General features: G+C 45.5%; 3 protein-coding genes across 4 annotated transcripts in view; 2 read left to right on the top strand and 1 right to left on the bottom strand.

Annotated features, from left to right (window-relative positions):
• Window positions 1-3,797, bottom strand: part of rusc2 (RUN and SH3 domain containing 2) — a 20,390-nt gene extending 16,593 nt beyond the window's left edge. Inside the window, exon 1 of the mRNA XM_054730388.2 lies at window positions 3,601-3,797. The gene's annotated coding sequence lies outside the window, so the exon portion shown is untranslated. The remainder of the gene's footprint in view (window positions 1-3,600) is intronic.
• Window positions 3,798-7,166: 3,369 nt separating this feature from the next.
• On the top strand, window positions 7,167-9,180 carry LOC107386069 (uncharacterized). Its single transcript, XM_070555293.1, has 4 exons — window positions 7,167-7,277; window positions 7,369-7,418; window positions 7,490-9,035; window positions 9,107-9,180. Exons 1-3 carry the CDS (start codon window positions 7,261-7,263, stop codon window positions 9,013-9,015), a joined length of 1,593 nt encoding a protein of 530 aa, XP_070411394.1. The 5' UTR covers window positions 7,167-7,260; the 3' UTR covers window positions 9,016-9,035; window positions 9,107-9,180.
• A 4,115-nt stretch (window positions 9,181-13,295) lies between these two features.
• On the top strand, window positions 13,296-15,998 carry LOC129152401 (uncharacterized). Of its 2 annotated transcripts, XM_070555292.1 has the most exons (5): window positions 13,296-13,445; window positions 13,517-13,569; window positions 13,696-14,773; window positions 14,840-15,653; window positions 15,724-15,998. In XM_070555292.1, the coding sequence occupies exons 1-4, from the start codon at window positions 13,429-13,431 to the stop codon at window positions 15,636-15,638; spliced, it is 1,947 nt and encodes a 648-aa protein (XP_070411393.1). In that variant the 5' UTR covers window positions 13,296-13,428; the 3' UTR covers window positions 15,639-15,653; window positions 15,724-15,998. The 2 variants fall into 2 exon arrangements, with proteins under 2 accessions (XP_070411393.1, XP_070411391.1); XM_070555290.1 differs by having other exon boundaries at window positions 13,696-15,653.
• Window positions 15,999-17,028: the final 1,030 nt, after the last annotated feature.

Here is a 17,028-nt window from a genome sequence, read left to right as displayed (position 1 = left end):
CGTGCTGCTGTTAGCCAATCAGAGGAGAGATGTGCACATATCAGGAAATAAGACTAAATCCTGCTGTGTGAAGCTACCTTCTCCTCCGGCTGACTTCTCAGTGCTGGTACAAGTGCTTCCGGGCTCTGCCCCCCACAACGACTCACATTCCTACTAGAGACTAGGGTTGTCACGGTGTGAAAATTGTACCTCACGGTTATTGTGACCAAAATTACCACGGTTTTCGGTATTATCGCGGTATCTTTTTTAAACGTGTTACATTTTCACACAACTACATAAACCCTGTATGTCAGGAAATACTGTCCTCAGTTTGTGTCTAAATTTTGCCTAAGATGTGTTATTTTGTAATTATGTTGTTTATTTGTTTATATTTTTTCCCTTTAGTCTTTAAAATACCAATATTTGCCCATAACTTCTTATTTTTTGTCTGTTTGATGTCATCATTTTAAAATTATTAGGTCAGATGATACTCAGTACTCAAGTAGTCTTCTAATCAGATACTTTTTTACCCTTACTTGAGTAATAAACCCTATATCAGGAAAATATTGTCCTCGGTTTGTGTTCCAGTGAGCTTTGCAGATGTGGGAAAATGTCATCAGGCAGTAATCATTGTTAAATTAATAATTATTCTCAGAGAGAGACCAACTCTTATCTGCCCCTGGGAGCCCCGTAATGCATAGCGTCATTTCAACATGGCGGTGTCCGCGACACGGTTTATATGCAGGTAGCGGCGCTGCGGCTGCTTTATATAGCGACTCGTTGCATTCTCCCTCAACCCAAATCCTCGGATCACGCATTTTAGCTAAAACGCTAACGTTAGCTTGCCTTGCGTTGACTGTAGGGTTGTGGGTGATGGTCACGCAGATGTGTCATGAGATTTGAAGCGTTGCTGCCTTTCACAGACACTTTTTCTGCACGTGCTGCAAACAGGATAGCCGTCTTCTATCAACTGTCCCTCGGCATTCTTCAAATATCCAAAAGATGCCCGTACTTCCCACTTTGTCTTCTTTGAGGGATAATAAATGTCCTGAGCGCTGCCGTCTCCTCCTTTGGCCGTTATTTCAGCTTTAGCTTCAAGAAAGTTTTGGTTGTAAACAACAAAGTGCGCATGTGCCGCCGGCAACTTGAGCAGATGATACGGTGGCTGGTAAGGGTCACCGCGCCTACACCGCAGCCACGGTAACCCACAGAGATAATAATAATAAAAAAAAAAACAAGATGGTTATTATTATTGTCAACTTTTTTACCGGGGTTTACTGCTACACCGGTTACCGTGACAACCCTACTAGAGACCACCTCAAAAGTACTGATTAAACGAGTGTTCCACACCTTTAAATAAAAATCGAACAGAACAGTTCCTGCTCCTGACATTTAGGAATGTAGGGAAGTGGAGGGACTTCCTTCCATTCATGTCTGGGCTATTTTCAGGTTCCTTCACACATGAAATCTGACTGAAAAAAATAAATAAAAACATTACATTTTAGACTTAAACTGGTTTCAATTTTGATTCTGGAAAAAAAACAGAAAACAGAAAGATTTTAGAATAAATATATTCCAGCAATTTATTTAAAAATATTGATATAAAAAGTGTTTAAGTGGCAAAGATTACATGTTAATCCTGCAGCCATGACATATTATTGTTGTTTGGATCAGCTGGGTAATCCCACCATACCGAATGCAATCTGCCTGAAGATAAAAACAAAAACTCAACAGGAAGAGCAGAGCAACGGCCTAAAAAATAAAAGCCTTGAAATAAATTCCAGTAACAATTGTCCTGAGATTAAATAGTGTTTAAATCTATATAATTGGTTTTCATCTTAGGTTTTAATTTAAAAACAATTCATTAGGATTCCACTAGGCCTGGGACGGTAAATCAATAAATCAATTAACCATACAATAGATGAAAATTAACTCAATCGTTTTTCCAGCCCCGATATATTGAGGGTCTTTAGTGCAATATTTTCTAACAGAGAGTGAGAGTCCTTTCTTATTGTATTTTTTTGTTTGTTTGTTTTATTTATTTATTTAGAAGTTCTGGTTTTGGATATTCCAATGTTAAATGAAGGTTTTATAGTTGCATTTTAAAGGAAACACTTGCATTATTATGATATATTGTAATTACATAAGTGGTTATTTTGGTCTCAACAATGTCAACAACAATGTTGTTTATTGTCATTAACTGGTTGTTATCGTCGTCCCAGGCCTAGATTCCACAAAGCTCTACTTATTATGGTTCTTTATTCAAATTCAAAATACTTTAATGATCCCTGAGGCACATTCTGTGTTTTTATTCATTTTTCTATTAAATTCAGTTTATTTCTAAAGCGCCAAATCAGGACCAGAGTCGTCTCAATGACGTTCACACAGTAAACATTTCTAGTACAGGTCAGGTCATTAAGCCAATCAATAAAAAGTTTCCTACATAAGAAACCCAGCAGGTCGCATCGAGTCACTGACTAGTGTCAGAGTCTTTACAGCAGTCCTCATACTGAGCAAGCATGCAGCGACAGTGGAGAGGAAAACTCCCTTTTAACAGGAAGAAACCTCCAGAGGATACTGGGTCAGTATGGCACACACACACACACACACACCAAGTAGTGTTTTTATGAACTTTCTTTATCTCAGTGAATCTAAAATTAACTCAAAATTATTTCACTCTTCAGTTTAGAAATTCAGTTTTAGGGTCACTTTTTATTTCCTCAAACCAACATTAACTTCTAATAACCACCAATTAGGTACACTATTTTTTTAAGCAAAACAGATTATGAACAGATTTTTTGGTGTAATGTATCAACAACGTAGCCTGGCAAGCCATCCTACACATGTAAATAGAAACAATTAAATATTAGTAAATATATAAAATATAAATAAATATAATGAATAAAAAATATATACGAGGCCAACAACACCTGCCTCAACTTTAATAAACAAGGGTGGGATACTACTCTAGAGATCTAAATAGATAGTATTAAATGTACCTGCTGTTTAAACCTGTTGTCTAAACCGACAAACAGCTCTACAAATTCTCGTTTCATTTTTTCAGGCTAAGCAGATAGGCTTTTATTTTGTAAACCTTGGCCGGAAGCTATACTTTGAACATCCTGTCGAACTTGACGCTGTTTGCGTTTCGCTGATGTTTCTAGTAATGTGGATCACTATGGTGGATCGATATGGTGATAACGGGGGCGCAGGCCGCTGGCGAGGCCGCGCCGTGTCACGTTAACGGTGTACGCGTGTACAGAGACATCAATATATAATAAAAACGTGACGTATTTTACATAAATGCGCGGACATTTAACCCGAAAATGAATAAAACCGAGGATGAGACAAACCGTTACACGCGCCAGCCACACACAACTAGCCAAACCCAACCAGCCTCCCAGATTTGACCCTTTCCAACACAAACATCTAAACTACCGCTCAGAAGGACCAGAAAGACACGTAGCTCCGGAACAACGAGCTGCGCATTCTCCAAAGGAACGAACAAAACATCCTTTCTTCTGCCTTCGACGCGATATTCGGTTAACGGAGCCTTTTGTCGTTCCCCCCCGCTTGTTTTCACCCAGTACGCACTAAAAATGTGCTAATGGAGCCGTTTACCTTGTCGGCCGTGGCTCTCGGTGCCAAAGGCGGTGTAACAGTCTGCTGCCGAGCTGTTACCTCCGTGTGGGAATCCGGTGTCGGTACCGGAGACACTGCGGGATGGGAGGAAGTGAAGCAGCAGCACGTCAGGCTGAGGTGACGCCGGTCCCAGTCCCAGACTGGATTATCTCACCCGGGCGGGACAGCCAGCACCCCTCCTCACCCTCAGCCCTCCTGCGTGAGCCACCCGGTGGTCGTTAAATAATAATAAAAATTAAATAAATAAAAAACATTTAGTTTTTGCTGTTTCTTCTTCTTAAATTGGAGTAAAGCCAAATACTTTTTGTTGGGAAGAACAAAAGAAATGCAAAAAACAATAGAAAAGGTTATGAAATTTAAACTTTAGGTGTAAAATTTGATCACTAACTATTCTGGAAAAACATAAAAAGTACATTAAACTAAAATATGCAAAACATTTCTATGCAAAACTCAACTAAACACGTTTTAAATGAAATAACATTGAACGTGCAACATGACTCATTGCTCACACCAGACCTAAGTTATTGCGTAGAATGACTATACCTTTGGTCAGCAGCTGAGAGTCATCCATCAAAACATTAGAGAGCAAACCAATAACTTCTTATCCTGTAAACATAACGTTGGTTGTAGATATTATGAGTATATCAATCAATCAATCAATCAATCAATCAATCAAAGCTTTATTTATAAATTATTATATATAATTATTATATTATTTAATCTTTAATTCTTAGCCTATTATTAACATTTTGATTTATTTGTATTGGTGTTAATGTTTTATTAAAAACGTTTTAAAATAGGGGAAATCTTATGTTTAATTTGATCTTATTTTTTAATAATTAGCTATATTTTACAATGTTGTTTTTTTAACATATTTGGCATTTACGGTTATCTTAAATAATTGTTTGTATGATCATGAGGACAATTGGGATGGAAAAAATAAGTATCAGCTTTAATCCAGTTTCGATTGATCTCTTTGATAACCAGTATTTGTAAATTGACAACTCCGTTATATTGCAAAAACCGAAATGGTCATGTTTATTTATTTATTTTTTATTTTTTGAAGGTTTGATCATCAGAATCAGAAAGTTTTTTGCCATATGTGTGAGCATCAGGAAAGTGCTGCGTACTTGGTGCAAGAAGAAGAAATAAGCACAATAAAATAATTTTATAGAGCAACAGCAATTAGAGAAACGACAACAAGTCACGTGCAAACACAGCACAAGGTCATGTGACCAGAGTTGTTAAAGAGCAAGTCACCCCCAAATCAACTTTTTTTGCTGATAAACTAAATAAACGAGTGTCTAATTGTACTGTAGACACGTGTAGTCAATAATTTGGCACTTCAGTGCATCTTAGTTAAAATTTAAATTTTCTGCCTAAAACTGGCAGTGTTGCGCCGTCGTCAGGTAAAAACTCTGCACTGTATTTTAATTTAAATCTGCCACCGCTATTGGCTAAGAGGTATGCTATGATGTAAACTGGTGCATTATGACGTCACAATGCCGTTGTGAGCCTGTGTGTGTGTGTATTTGTTAGTGGCTCCGCCCTCTCGGTCTGCCAGGCAACAGCAATTGTTGCATTTTTCAAACATGAAGTGGGAGTGGAGTAAGTTTATTGTAGGGGGTGACTTGCTCTTTAATTCAGGAGTCCATCTGCAGAAGGTGGTGAGAGGTTCAGGTGCAATACTCGGTTCCACCGGTAGATGGCACTACCACAAAAAGAAACCGAACCAGAGCTTTATTGCTTTCTTGCAAACCTGACAAACATTTTTACATAATAAAATTCTGTCAACAATGAATGGAAACATGAACAATAAGGAATAAATGAAACAAAATAAATAAAACGTGGAGACAGGATAAATGTGAGTTGCAGAGATAATAAATGCATTATACATTTTCATAGTTTTGATGGTTTTTAACTGAACTAGAGGTTGTTTTGAAGGGATGCTTCGGTGACGTGATACGTGAGGTTTGATTTGTAGTCTTTTTAATGATCAGTTTTTACAAGTTGATAAATATCAAAGTACGTGACAAACAGTCGAAACTCACATATTTCATTTTGATTACAGTTAACATAAGGCAAAGCGGTTTCTTGTTTCAGGCCGTAGGGGCTTGACGTGGGTGTGACGTAGGCTCGTATAACACTAAATATCTAAATGTTTTTGAATGTGAGAAAGATCCATCATAACAATCTTTTAAGTCCAAGTTCTAATCAGATCCCACGAGTCGCAGAAACAACAAGTTCCCCATCAACATGAGGTTTCTGTTTTCGGAGCTTATCCTTAAACTAGGGTCATTGCAGCTCAGTCTGCTTCTGATTTTACTGAGAAAGGGATGAAGAAGAAAAGAGGAGGATCTACTGACACCCGCTGACCCACCACGGTACTAACATCTCCTGGCCTGGAACTCAGGACCAGTGCTTCTCAATCCTGGTCCTGGAGTTGAATCACCTGTGCGGCAGCTCATCAGGCTCTGCAGAAGCCTGTTAATCACCTGCTGATTAAAATCAGGTGTGTTGAAGCAGGTTAAAACTAAAATGTGCTGGGTTCCGGCCCTCCAGAACCACTGCTCTGGACCCACTGGTGCAAAAGCGAAATATTTAGCTCTGCAGGTATAGGTTTACATCGGGTGACCTGCCAGACTAGCACTCCTCAAGAACAGCTGCAGCTTTTAGCTTCTCCGTCTGTTTACAGCATGTTTTACTACATTTGGGATTTCCAGTGATCAGTTATTTTTCCTGTGAAAAAGAGTTAACAAAAGACGAATCACAGCATCATCAGTCCTTATTGCTTCTACCGAATGGTTTCAACTCATTCAAAGGATCAAACAAAGGTTTGAATTTGAGGTTTGATTAGAAATTTATCTAATGCATCAGGTGCTGGAAACATAAGTGGGCCTAACTCAGTTCTTACAGAACTTGTAAAGTGTTCATGAGTCACAGGTCGTAACGTCAGTGTTTCCTCGTTAAAGCAGCATGTCAATAAAAAATAACATCATACCCAGGATGCTCTACTGGTGAAACTCAGAAAGTTAGAACGTTGTCCAGAAGTTCATTTAGCAAAAGGGTTCCAAACCAAGGACCGAGTACAAATGCATGATTCTGCTTTTTCAGAGTTCTGACGTTTCTTTATCTAAAATCATTACTTTAGTGGTTTAATGTAATATTCAAAATGTATGAGATTTTTTATTTGGGGGGGTTATGATAAGCTGCGAGCCGTGATCGTCACAATTCTAACAAATAAACACCTGAACTTTCTCGCTTAGCCTGGAGTGAGTCTGTCTCAGATATCAGACTCGCCTTTTATTTATTTAGATTTATATATATATATATATATATATATATATATATATATATATATATATATATATATATATAATTAGTACACTGAATGTGCTCCTTTACAGGGAAATGATAAACCAGATCAAATTGGATTTATATTGTATAAATCAAGTTTCATTGGTTCCACCTGTTTTCAGTCAATTGTTTTGAAATCAGAGGTTTTGATTGGCTGACAGAACAATGAAAATCACCTGCGGCGCACCTGAAGTTTCACTGTCTCACTGAGGAGTGAGGGAAGAGAGGGAGAGCTGCAGTTGTTGGTCCAGGTGCTGAGCAGCGTGTTCACACGTCAGAACCATGAAGCTTTTTTTATGGTACTTTCAAGTCATTCATTATGCTTCTGTATGCATTTATTCATTCATTCATCTGGAACAACCGATGATGGTTTTTATACTTCTCTTCTAGTGTGGTGCTACCATGGCTGCTCTGTGGAGAGCTTCAAGCTACCACACAAAGTGAGATCATATAACTTCTGGTAAATGATGATTAATGCTGGTGTAACCAAGAGCTCCTCTGTTTCTCGTAGCTTCCTCGCAAGGACTTCAGACTGGATTAAAGAATCTTGAAGGCAGTAAATCCGATCCCCGCTCCCAGGCGCAGCGCTTCAGCCCGGATCCCCGCTCCCAGGCGCAGCGCTTCAGCCCGGAACCGCAGCGCTTCAGCCCGGAACCCCGCTCTCAGGCCCAGGCGCAGCGCTTCAGCCCAGAACCGCAGCGCTTCAGCCCGGAACCCCGCTCTCAGGCCCAGGCGCAGCGCTTCAGCCCGGAACCCCGCTCTCAGGCCCAGGCGCAGCGCTTCAGCCCGGAACCCCGCTCTCAGGCCCAGGCGCAGCGCTTCAGCCCGGAACCCCGCTCTCAGGCCCAGGCGCAGCGCTTCAGCCCGGAACCCCGCTCTCAGGCCCAGGCGCAGCGCTTCAGCCCGGAACCCCGCTCTCAGGCCCAGGCGCAGCGCTTCAGCCCGGAACCCCGCTCTCAGGCCCAGGCGCAGCGCTTCAGCCCGGAACCCCGCTCTCAGGCCCAGGCGCAGCGCTTCAGCCCGGAACCCCGCTCTCAGGCCCAGGCGCAGCGCTTCAGCCCGGAACCCCGCTCTCAGGCCCAGGCGCAGCGCTTCAGCCCGGAACCCCGCTCTCAGGCCCAGGCGCAGCGCTTCAGCCCGGAACCCCGCTCTCAGGCCCAGGCGCAGCGCTTCAGCCCCGATCCCCGCTCTCAGGCCCAGGCGCAGCGCTTCAGCCCGGAACCGCAGCGCTTCAGCCCGGAACCCCGCTCTCAGGCCCAGGCGCAGCGCTTCAGCCCGGAACCGCAGCGCTTCAGCCCGGATCCCCGCTCTCAGGCCCAGGCGCAGCGCTTCAGCCCGGATCCCCGCTCTCAGGTGCAGCGCTTCAGCCCGGAACCGCAGCGCTTCAGCCCGGATCCGCGCTCTCAGGCGCAGCGCTTCAGCCCGGATCCGCGCTCTCAGGCGCAGCGCTTCAGCCCGGATCCGCGCTCTCAGGCGCAGCGCTTCAGCCCGGATCCGCGCTCTCAGGCGCAGCGCTTCAGCCCGGAACCGCAGCGCTTCAGCCCGGAACCCCGCTCTCAGGCGCAGCGCTTCAGCCCGGAACCGCAGCGCTTCAGCCCGGAACCCCGCTCTCAGGCGCAGCGCTTCAGCCCGGAACCGCAGCGCTTCAGCCCGGAACCCCGCTCTCAGGCGCAGCGCTTCAGCCCGGAACCGCAGCGCTTCAGCCCGGAACCCCGCTCCCAGGCGCAGCGCTTCAGCCCGGAACCGCAGCGCTTCAGCCCGGAACCCCGCTCTCAGGCCCAGGCGCAGCGCTTCAGCCCCGAACCCCGCTCTCAGGCCCAGGCGCAGCGCTTCAGCCCGGAACCCCATCGCTTCAGCCCGGAACCCCGCTCTCAGGCCCAGGGACAATCTTTGCATCATCAGCAAAAAGTTTTGCTCCAACCTCTTCTACCCAGTCAGGCTGATCTTGAGTCTCTGGCTCCTCAGCCCAGGTCACGGTCTCCTGAACCATGGATCCTGGATTATTCCCAGTCTGAGGAACATGTAAGAACTTCCTGAAAAGATTGACATTCACAAAGGTGAGTAGTTTTTGTTTTTTAATGTAAGCTTATTGTTCCTGATGGGATGCTAAAAGACTTTATGCTTTCAGACCCAGCATCAGAAGGTCCATGCTGACTGGCTTGCTATGGTGGAACTGACTCTAAAATAAACTTTTGGAAAACATGTTTCCTTCTCTTCTGTTTAGAGTTGAGTTGCGACCGCTTTTATTTGACCTCTTGAATGCATCCATGACTTTGTTGGCCTGTTGATCTTATTGATGTAAACAGATCTTTAGAGTAGGACTTATTTCTCCAGTGAGAAAAGCAAGAGAACATGCTGAAGGTCGGACATGCTTCAGCATTAAATGTGATGCATTTGTCCACCAGAAGATGGCGGTAGATGAAAGGATTAAGTATGAGAAATGTAGAAAAGTCTAAAAGTTGAGAGCATTGACTTCACCAGGCAAAGCTGAATTTCTAGCAAAATGTTTGCCTGCAGTTTTCAGGTCGGTTTAGTTTGACTGGTTTTGCAGCAGTTGGTCCTAAACAAGCAAACTGAAAGGTTAAAGAACATTAGACACAGTTCTGCAGTCACACAGGATTGGTATGGTGAGCATTGTAACAAGTGGGTGAACCTGAAAGATTGTCAAATAGGTGAGAGACCAATGATGGGCACAAAAGAGCTCCCCCTAATCCAGTTTGTCTTAAAATGGGCTACAGGAAGCCGTACTAAAGGGTTCTCATGTTCTAAACACGGATTAGCCTTGACGGCAGCTCTCGTGGTCTGCCTGTTCTAGAGGTTGTGTTTAGCGTTGGTCAGGCTTGGTCAGGCTGTAATGCAGAGACATTTGCTTCAGGATGCTGGGGCATTAATGTTGCTGGTGCTAATTCATCTGTGTGGGTGTGTTCTAATGAGCCTGATGGAGGCAGGCTAACGGTTCCATTAAGCTTCTGTAGTTTGCAACTTAATCATTAAAGGTTTTCAGGGAAAAGACTAAAAGCCCTCTGCTTTATGCAAAGCAGATAACAACCCCTGGAAGGGTTAAAGATTTGTTTTGACAAAAACTCATTAAAGCATCAAATTTAAAACATTCTAATTAAATCAGAACTTCTCATTTGATATTACTGGCCTTTTAACAGGACAGCTTTAGAGGGAGCATTTATTTAATGCTGCATTCAAAGCATGTCGGATTTTGGACATCTGATTTTTCTAACAAGTTTTTTTGTTCCCAAGACGAGCATTAAAGGACCAACTTTAGAAAAGTTAAAATCGTGTAGAAGTTCTGTAAACCTGATCTTTGTCTAATTCACAAATTCTGCATTTACTTATTTTCTGATGTCATTTATATCTGAAGTTCATTTTATATCAAACTCTATTAAACAATTATAGGTAAGATAAAGACTCAGAAAAAATAGATTCAATCAAGACAGGAGTTTTTAAAATTTGATCCAAAAACAATGATTTGCTAGAAAACGATGACTGAAATAAAACCAACAGAAAGGTTCCTGTTGAATGATCTGCGGGACGCCAGTTCCAAGACTGAATCCTTTAGCCAGTGGAGACACAATCTTCTGCCAGATGGAGGAAAAACTATTATATGTGGAGAAATTAACATGGATTTAATGAACAAGAACAATCTGAGGATTTTATTTACAGACTGTTTCATAAAATTAGAATAACTTCTCATTGTGCTGATCTAATATTTTCTCCAGTTGTATTAAAACAGTGGATTACTAATTTGAGATGACTGACCACTTGCCAGTATTCACTGTAAATGATCACAAACAAATGAAGAATAAAGAGGACATTAAACGTCAGTTATTTAGAAGAATGAGGACAGAAACATCTATTAATTAAAAAAAATAAGTTGGAAATTCAAAATTGGGATGCAGTGTACAAAAAAACGTGTTCTGGCAAACTGTCCGGTGCCTCAGGAGAGGGAGGCAGCAACTCGCTCACACTGTTTACAGTGGGGATGGGGAGCTGCTGACGTCAACTGGGGCTATAGTCGGACGGTGGAAGGAATACTTTGAGGAGCTCCTCAATCCCACCTATGCGCACTCCGAGGAGGAACCAGAGCCGGGAGACCTGGCGATGGACTGTCCAATCTCGGGGGCAGAAGTTGCTGAGGTAGTCAAACAACTACACAGCGGCGGAGCCCCGGGGGAGGATGAAATTCATCCTGGGCATCTCAAGGCTATGGATGTTGTAGGGCTGTCGTGGTTGACACGCCTCTGCAACATTGCGTGGTCATCGGGGGCGGTTCCTGTGGAGTGGCAGACCGAGGTGGTGGTCCCCATCTTTAAGATGGGTGACCTGAGGGTGTGTTTCAACTATAGGGGGATCACACTCCTCAGCCTCCTGGGAAAGGTCTACTCCAAGGTACTGGAGAGGAGGGTCCGATCGATAGTTGAATCTCAGATTGAGGAGGAGCAATGTGGTTTTCGTCCTGGCCGTGGAACAGTGGACCAGCTCTATACCCTTGCAAGGGTGATGGAGGGGGCATGGGAGTTTGCCCAACCAATCCACATGTGCTTTGTGGATTTGGAGAAGGCTTATGACCGTGTCCCCAGGGGCACCCTGTGGGGGACGCTCCAGGAGTATGGGGTGGGTGGCTTTCTGTTAAGGGCCATTCAGTCCCTTTACCAGAGGAGCGTGAGTTTGGTCCGCATAGCCGGTAGTAAGTCGGACCTGTTCCCGGTGAGGGTTGGACTCCGCCAGGGCTGCCCTTTGTCACCGGTTCTGTTCATTACCTTTATGGAGAGAATTTCTAGGCGCAGCCGTGGTGTGGAGTGTGTCGAGTTTGGTGGCAGGAGAATCTCGTCTCTGCTTTTTGTGGATGATGTGGTCCTCCTAGCTTCATCCAGCTCTGACCTTCAGCTCCTGCTGGGTAGGTTCGCGGTCGAGTGTGAAGCGGCTGGGATGAGGATCAGCACCTCCAAATCTGAGACCATGGTTCTCGACCGGAAAAGGGTGGCTTGCCAACTCCGGGTCGGAGGAGAGGTCCTACCTCAAGTGGAGGAGTTTACGTATCTCGGGGTCTTGTTCACGAGTGAGGGTAGGAGGGATCGGGAGATCGACAGGTGGATTGGTTCGGCGTCTGCAGTGATGCGGACGCTGAGCCGATCTGTCGTGGTGAAGAGGGAGCTGAGCCAGAAAGCCAGGCTCTCGATTTACCGGTCGATCTACGTCCCAATCCTCACCTATGGTCATGAGCTTTGGGTAATGACCGAAAGAACGAGATCGCGGATACAAGCGGCCGAAATGAGTTTCCTCCGTAGGGTGGCTGGGCTCAGCCTTAGAGATAGGGTGAGGAGCTCGGACATTCGGGAGGGACTCGGAGTAGAACCGCTGCTCCTCCGGACCGAAAGGAGTCTGTTGAGGTGGTTTGGGCATCTGGTCAGGATGCCTCCTGGACGCCTCCCCGGGGAGGTGTTTCGGGCATGTCCTGCCGGCAGGAGGCCCCCGGGTCGACCCAGGACACGTTGGAGAGGTTATATCTCCACTCTGGTCCGGGAACTCCTTGGGGTCCTGCCGGAGGAGCTGGTGGAGAAGGCCGGGGAGAGGACGGTCTGGAGCTCCCTAGTTGGGATGCTGCCCCCGCGACCCGAACCCGGATAAGCGGAGGAAGACGACGACGAAAAAAACCTGATGCTGATGAAGCATTTAATACATTTCTGTCATATTTTAAAATTGTATGATATAATATGTCTTAAGCGATGTAACACTGAGAATGTTGGTGGTAGTCCGTGGATGACGAGAGGATTAACAAATGCACGAAAAAAGAATAAAGATAATGGCATGTCTTTCGCTCTCTTTTCTTAAGAAGTGTTTGTTTGTTTGTTTGTTTGTTGCTGTTGGGCTGATTTTGATTTGTTTTGTTTTCTATGTTGGATGGATAAATAAGGTGCAATATTTAAAAATGACACCTTGAGCACAATAAGGCCTGCATAATGTTGCTTTGCTGAAAGGTCTGAATTGTTGCCAAACACAGAAGCAGGAATCTTATAAGTTCTGACTTCATCCTGCTCCCTTTTGAACTTATGGTGTTAGTGTGTGTGCCAACTGAGGCACAGATCATATGATGTTGTTTGTGTTGATGAATAAGTGATAGGTTTATTATTTTATTCCATTTATTTTTTTATTTGTTCGGAATAATAAATAACAGTAAATATAAGTAAAGTGTGAGCCCTAACTGCTGAGTGGATGAAGGAAATGGTTTTAAAACACCTGTGCATGAAAGTGTACCCGCCCACCCTGGAAGGTCCTCGTGTTTTAGTGGAGCTTGTAGGAACAGGAGCTGTGATTGGCTGATTCACATTAAGGCTCAATGAAGTGCAGGCTCCTCACTACTGTGGAAGGAAGGAAGAGAAACGCACGAAGCTTACGTCTGTGAAGCATTTCACTTTGTTTCTATCTCTAATCGAAGCCATGGGACAAAGTCACTGGTAACTTCACCTTTTTTTACTATTTTAGTTTCAGCACATTTGAGCTCCAGCCTCTTTTATTCCCCATCCAGTGTGATACTGCTTTGGCTGCTGGTGATTGGAGAGCTTCAAGCAGAACATGAACGTGAGTTACGGGTTAGAGTGTCCGTAGTGTTCTGGAGACAGTCATTCAGTCATTTTAGACAAACCTGTATGCTGAGGCTTTCAAAGACTGCATTGATTTTTAACTTTGTTGGATGATTATTGACAGCTTTGCAACATGACTTTAAATTTGACCTGACCCATGAGCATCAGACTCCTGGAAACCCGGCAGCTCTGCAGTATCAGATTCACCTGCCTGTTGTTAACTACCCGCTTAATCACCCCAAGACGGCTTTTCTCAGTCCAAGGTCACAAACATCCCATAATGAGCCAAAGCAAAAACCCCACCACAAGCAACCAAGCAATGAAGCCGGGCCTCAAGCCCAGTTTCCAAACGACCAGCCCTCAAACCCTGGTACCCTGCAGAGCCAGAAGCTCCAGGCCACTAACAACCAGCAAAGGTTCCAGCGCCATGTGCACAGCAACAAGTGGACTCTTCAACCTCGGACTCTGGAGTCAGGCTATCAGGGGGATCTTCAAACTCTGGAATATAACCATAATATGGGTCTTAGCCCTCTAGAGTTCAGCCCTAATCTGCAGACCCAAGCAACCGGCCACCAACCAAGGCCCCAGACTTGGGCGTTAGGACACCAGCCAAGGCCCCAAACCCAGGCATTAGGCCACCAGCCGAGGCCCCAGACCCAGGCATTAGGCCACAAGTCGAGGCCCCAGCCCCAAGCACAGGGCCCCCAGCCAAGGCTCCTGACCCAGGCACTGGGCCCCCAGCCGAGGCCCCAGACCCAGGCACTGGGCCACCAGCCGAGGTCCCAGCTCCAAGCACAGAGCCATCAGCACAGGCCCCAGACCCAGGCACCGGGCCTCCAGCCAAGGCCCCAGACCCAGGCATTAGGCCACAAGTCGAGGCCCCAGCCCCAAGCACAGGGCCCCCAGCCAAGGCTCCTGACCCAGGCACTGGGCCCCCAGCCGAGGCCCCAGACCCAGGCACTGGGCCACCAACCGAGGCCCCAGACCCAGGCACTGGGCCACCAGCCGAGGCCACAGACCCAGGCACTGGGCCACCAGCCTAGGCCCCAGGCACCGGGCCACCAGCCGAGGTCCCAACTCCAAGCACAGAGCCATCAGCACAGGCCCCAGACCCAGGCATTAGGCCACAAGCTGAGGCCCCAGCTCCAAGCACAGGGCCCCCAGCCAAGGCCTCAGACTCAGGCAATGGGCCACCAGCCAAGGTCCCAGACCCAGGCACTGGACCACAAGCTGAATCCCCAGCCCCAAGCACCGGGCCACCAGCCAAGGCCCCAGACCCAGGCACTGAGCCACCTGCACAGGCCCGTGGGTCGGGCACCCAGTTACTACCAAATAGCTGAGACACAGCCTAGGCCCCATCTCCACAACATGGAGCCCAATGAACCCAGCTTCAACTGGAACCCCAAACACCCAAGACCAAGTCTCCAACAGAGGTCTGAGTCCAAAATTGCTGATCCACAAGAACTTGGTGAAAGATGGAAACCTCAGTCACACACATCCATTCAGTTCCAGAACCCCAGGGTGGACATGACAGGTCACCAGCCAAGGCCTCAGATGCAGTGGTCAAACACTCACCGCCTGAGATCTCAGTCCCAGAACCCAGAGTCCAGTCAGCCATACATCCAGCCAAAGCCTCAGACGCAGTGGTCAAGCAGCCACCAGTCAAGGTCTCAACCCCAGTTTCTAAAGCCTGATTCCCACCATTTCAGGCCTCAGTCCCAGATGTTCTCTAGTAAACATCAACCTCAATTCCAAAGGGCCTTCCACCAGCAGACTCCTCATCCTCAGAGGACCTTCTACCATGAAAAACCAGAGTTTCAGGGGCCAGGCTACCAGCAGAACGCTGAGCTTCTTGTTCCCCTTCACCAGCAGCAGGACTACAGCTACATGGCAAATGATCAACCACGTAGGTCAAGCATGCAGCACTGGTTTGAACCCCGTTCCAAGTTTGATGTGCCTAAAGTGCAAGAGCAGAGCTACCAACAGAATCCCTGGCTCGGAGCACAGAGCTACTACTCCAGCGATGAGTCTCGCTCTGGTGTTTCTGCACAAACTCAAGCAAAATGACCCAACTTCAACTAGGTGAGTTCAGACAAAGTGGACTGAGTTCATCCTTTTAGGTAGATTCCTAAAATCAATGCTCATGTTTCAGAGAGTTGGGTCCATTGGAACCGCCGAAGCAGAAGATCTGGTGACAAAAGGAGGTTCTTGTCTGTTTTCCGTTTGCCCCGTGAGGGACTAGCACCCCACCCAGGTGTACCCTGCCTCTCAACCAGTGACTGGAGGTAGGAACCAGCCTCCAGTGACTGCAGAAGGTGTTTCTAGAACGATGAAATTTGGCCTTTTCAGCTCTAGAATTTGAAAATTAGACCAAACTTTCCAAATTAAATAACTTTGGATGTTAATAAAAATGGCACCTAGACCACACTTTCCTCGCGAATCTGAATTTATTCTTGTCTTTGAGTTACTGAGTTGGAAATAATTTGGATCGCGTTGGTGACGGAGCTTGTCTTTCAGCCCTGGGGTATTTTTAACTCGGACGTGGATTTCGACCTACGACTGGTTTAAGATGATTAATGTGTAAAGCTGAAGCCACCAAGCATTAGCTGTAATGTGGGTAATTATACCTGCAATACTTAAAGTAAAAATCAAAAATTTAAAGTGGTAATGTGCAGTTTTTACAATTAACCTCCATCAAAATATAGTTGTAAATGAATTAAAAGATGCTCAGTTGTGGTTTCATAACATCTAACCATAAACATCTGTTCTAAAATAAATGGGAACGGGTCTAAGGGTGCCCAAAGTCTCTGGGCGACGCCATATTGGATGCCTTGTTTCCTTCTACGGGAGCCCATGAGGACAAAATGCATTGGCTGATTTGTAACAAATGGTTACAAAACTTTCACCATTAATAAAAATAGTTTTACACATTTAGCTCTTCACTTGTTGTCAGTGATGAAGGGGACTCTGATGTTCTTGTCATTTCTCTGGAGGTTGTGCGCTGAGGGATTTTTGACCCTAATGGCCATCTGTTGGTAAGGTCTTACTAGAAAAAACACAAAAAACAAGCTTTTTTTGCGGTGATTTAGGTATGTACTGCCCCCTATCGCCAGAAAAAATACACTGTCACTTTAATGAAACTAAAATATTTTTCAACAATGAATTTCTATTTAAGTATAAAGTGCAGTCAGACTAAACTTGAGCCAAGTGTCGCAACAAAGCTTCAGATCAATCATTGGAAAGCCTCAAATTTACGAGAGAACTTCCAAGGATGATCCAATGGTTGGAGGAGCAGCAAAGCTAAAAGCACCTCAGAGGATCTGTCAGTAATTCCAGCAGGATTCTGCTGCGGGTCTCAAAAGCCTGAAGTGTAACCAGATGTGTTTCAGACCCGATTGGCTGATGACCGGCAGTTCTCACTCTACAGTGCTTTGGGGGGTTGTAGAACAGTGGCGGC

Source organism: Nothobranchius furzeri, chromosome 10 (genome assembly GCF_043380555.1).
Source record: "Nothobranchius furzeri strain GRZ-AD chromosome 10, NfurGRZ-RIMD1, whole genome shotgun sequence".
NCBI classification, from domain to species: Eukaryota; Metazoa; Chordata; class Actinopteri; order Cyprinodontiformes; family Nothobranchiidae; genus Nothobranchius; species Nothobranchius furzeri.
The sequence above is the reverse complement of the archived record's forward strand: the minus strand, read 5'-3'. Positions and strand labels throughout refer to the sequence as shown.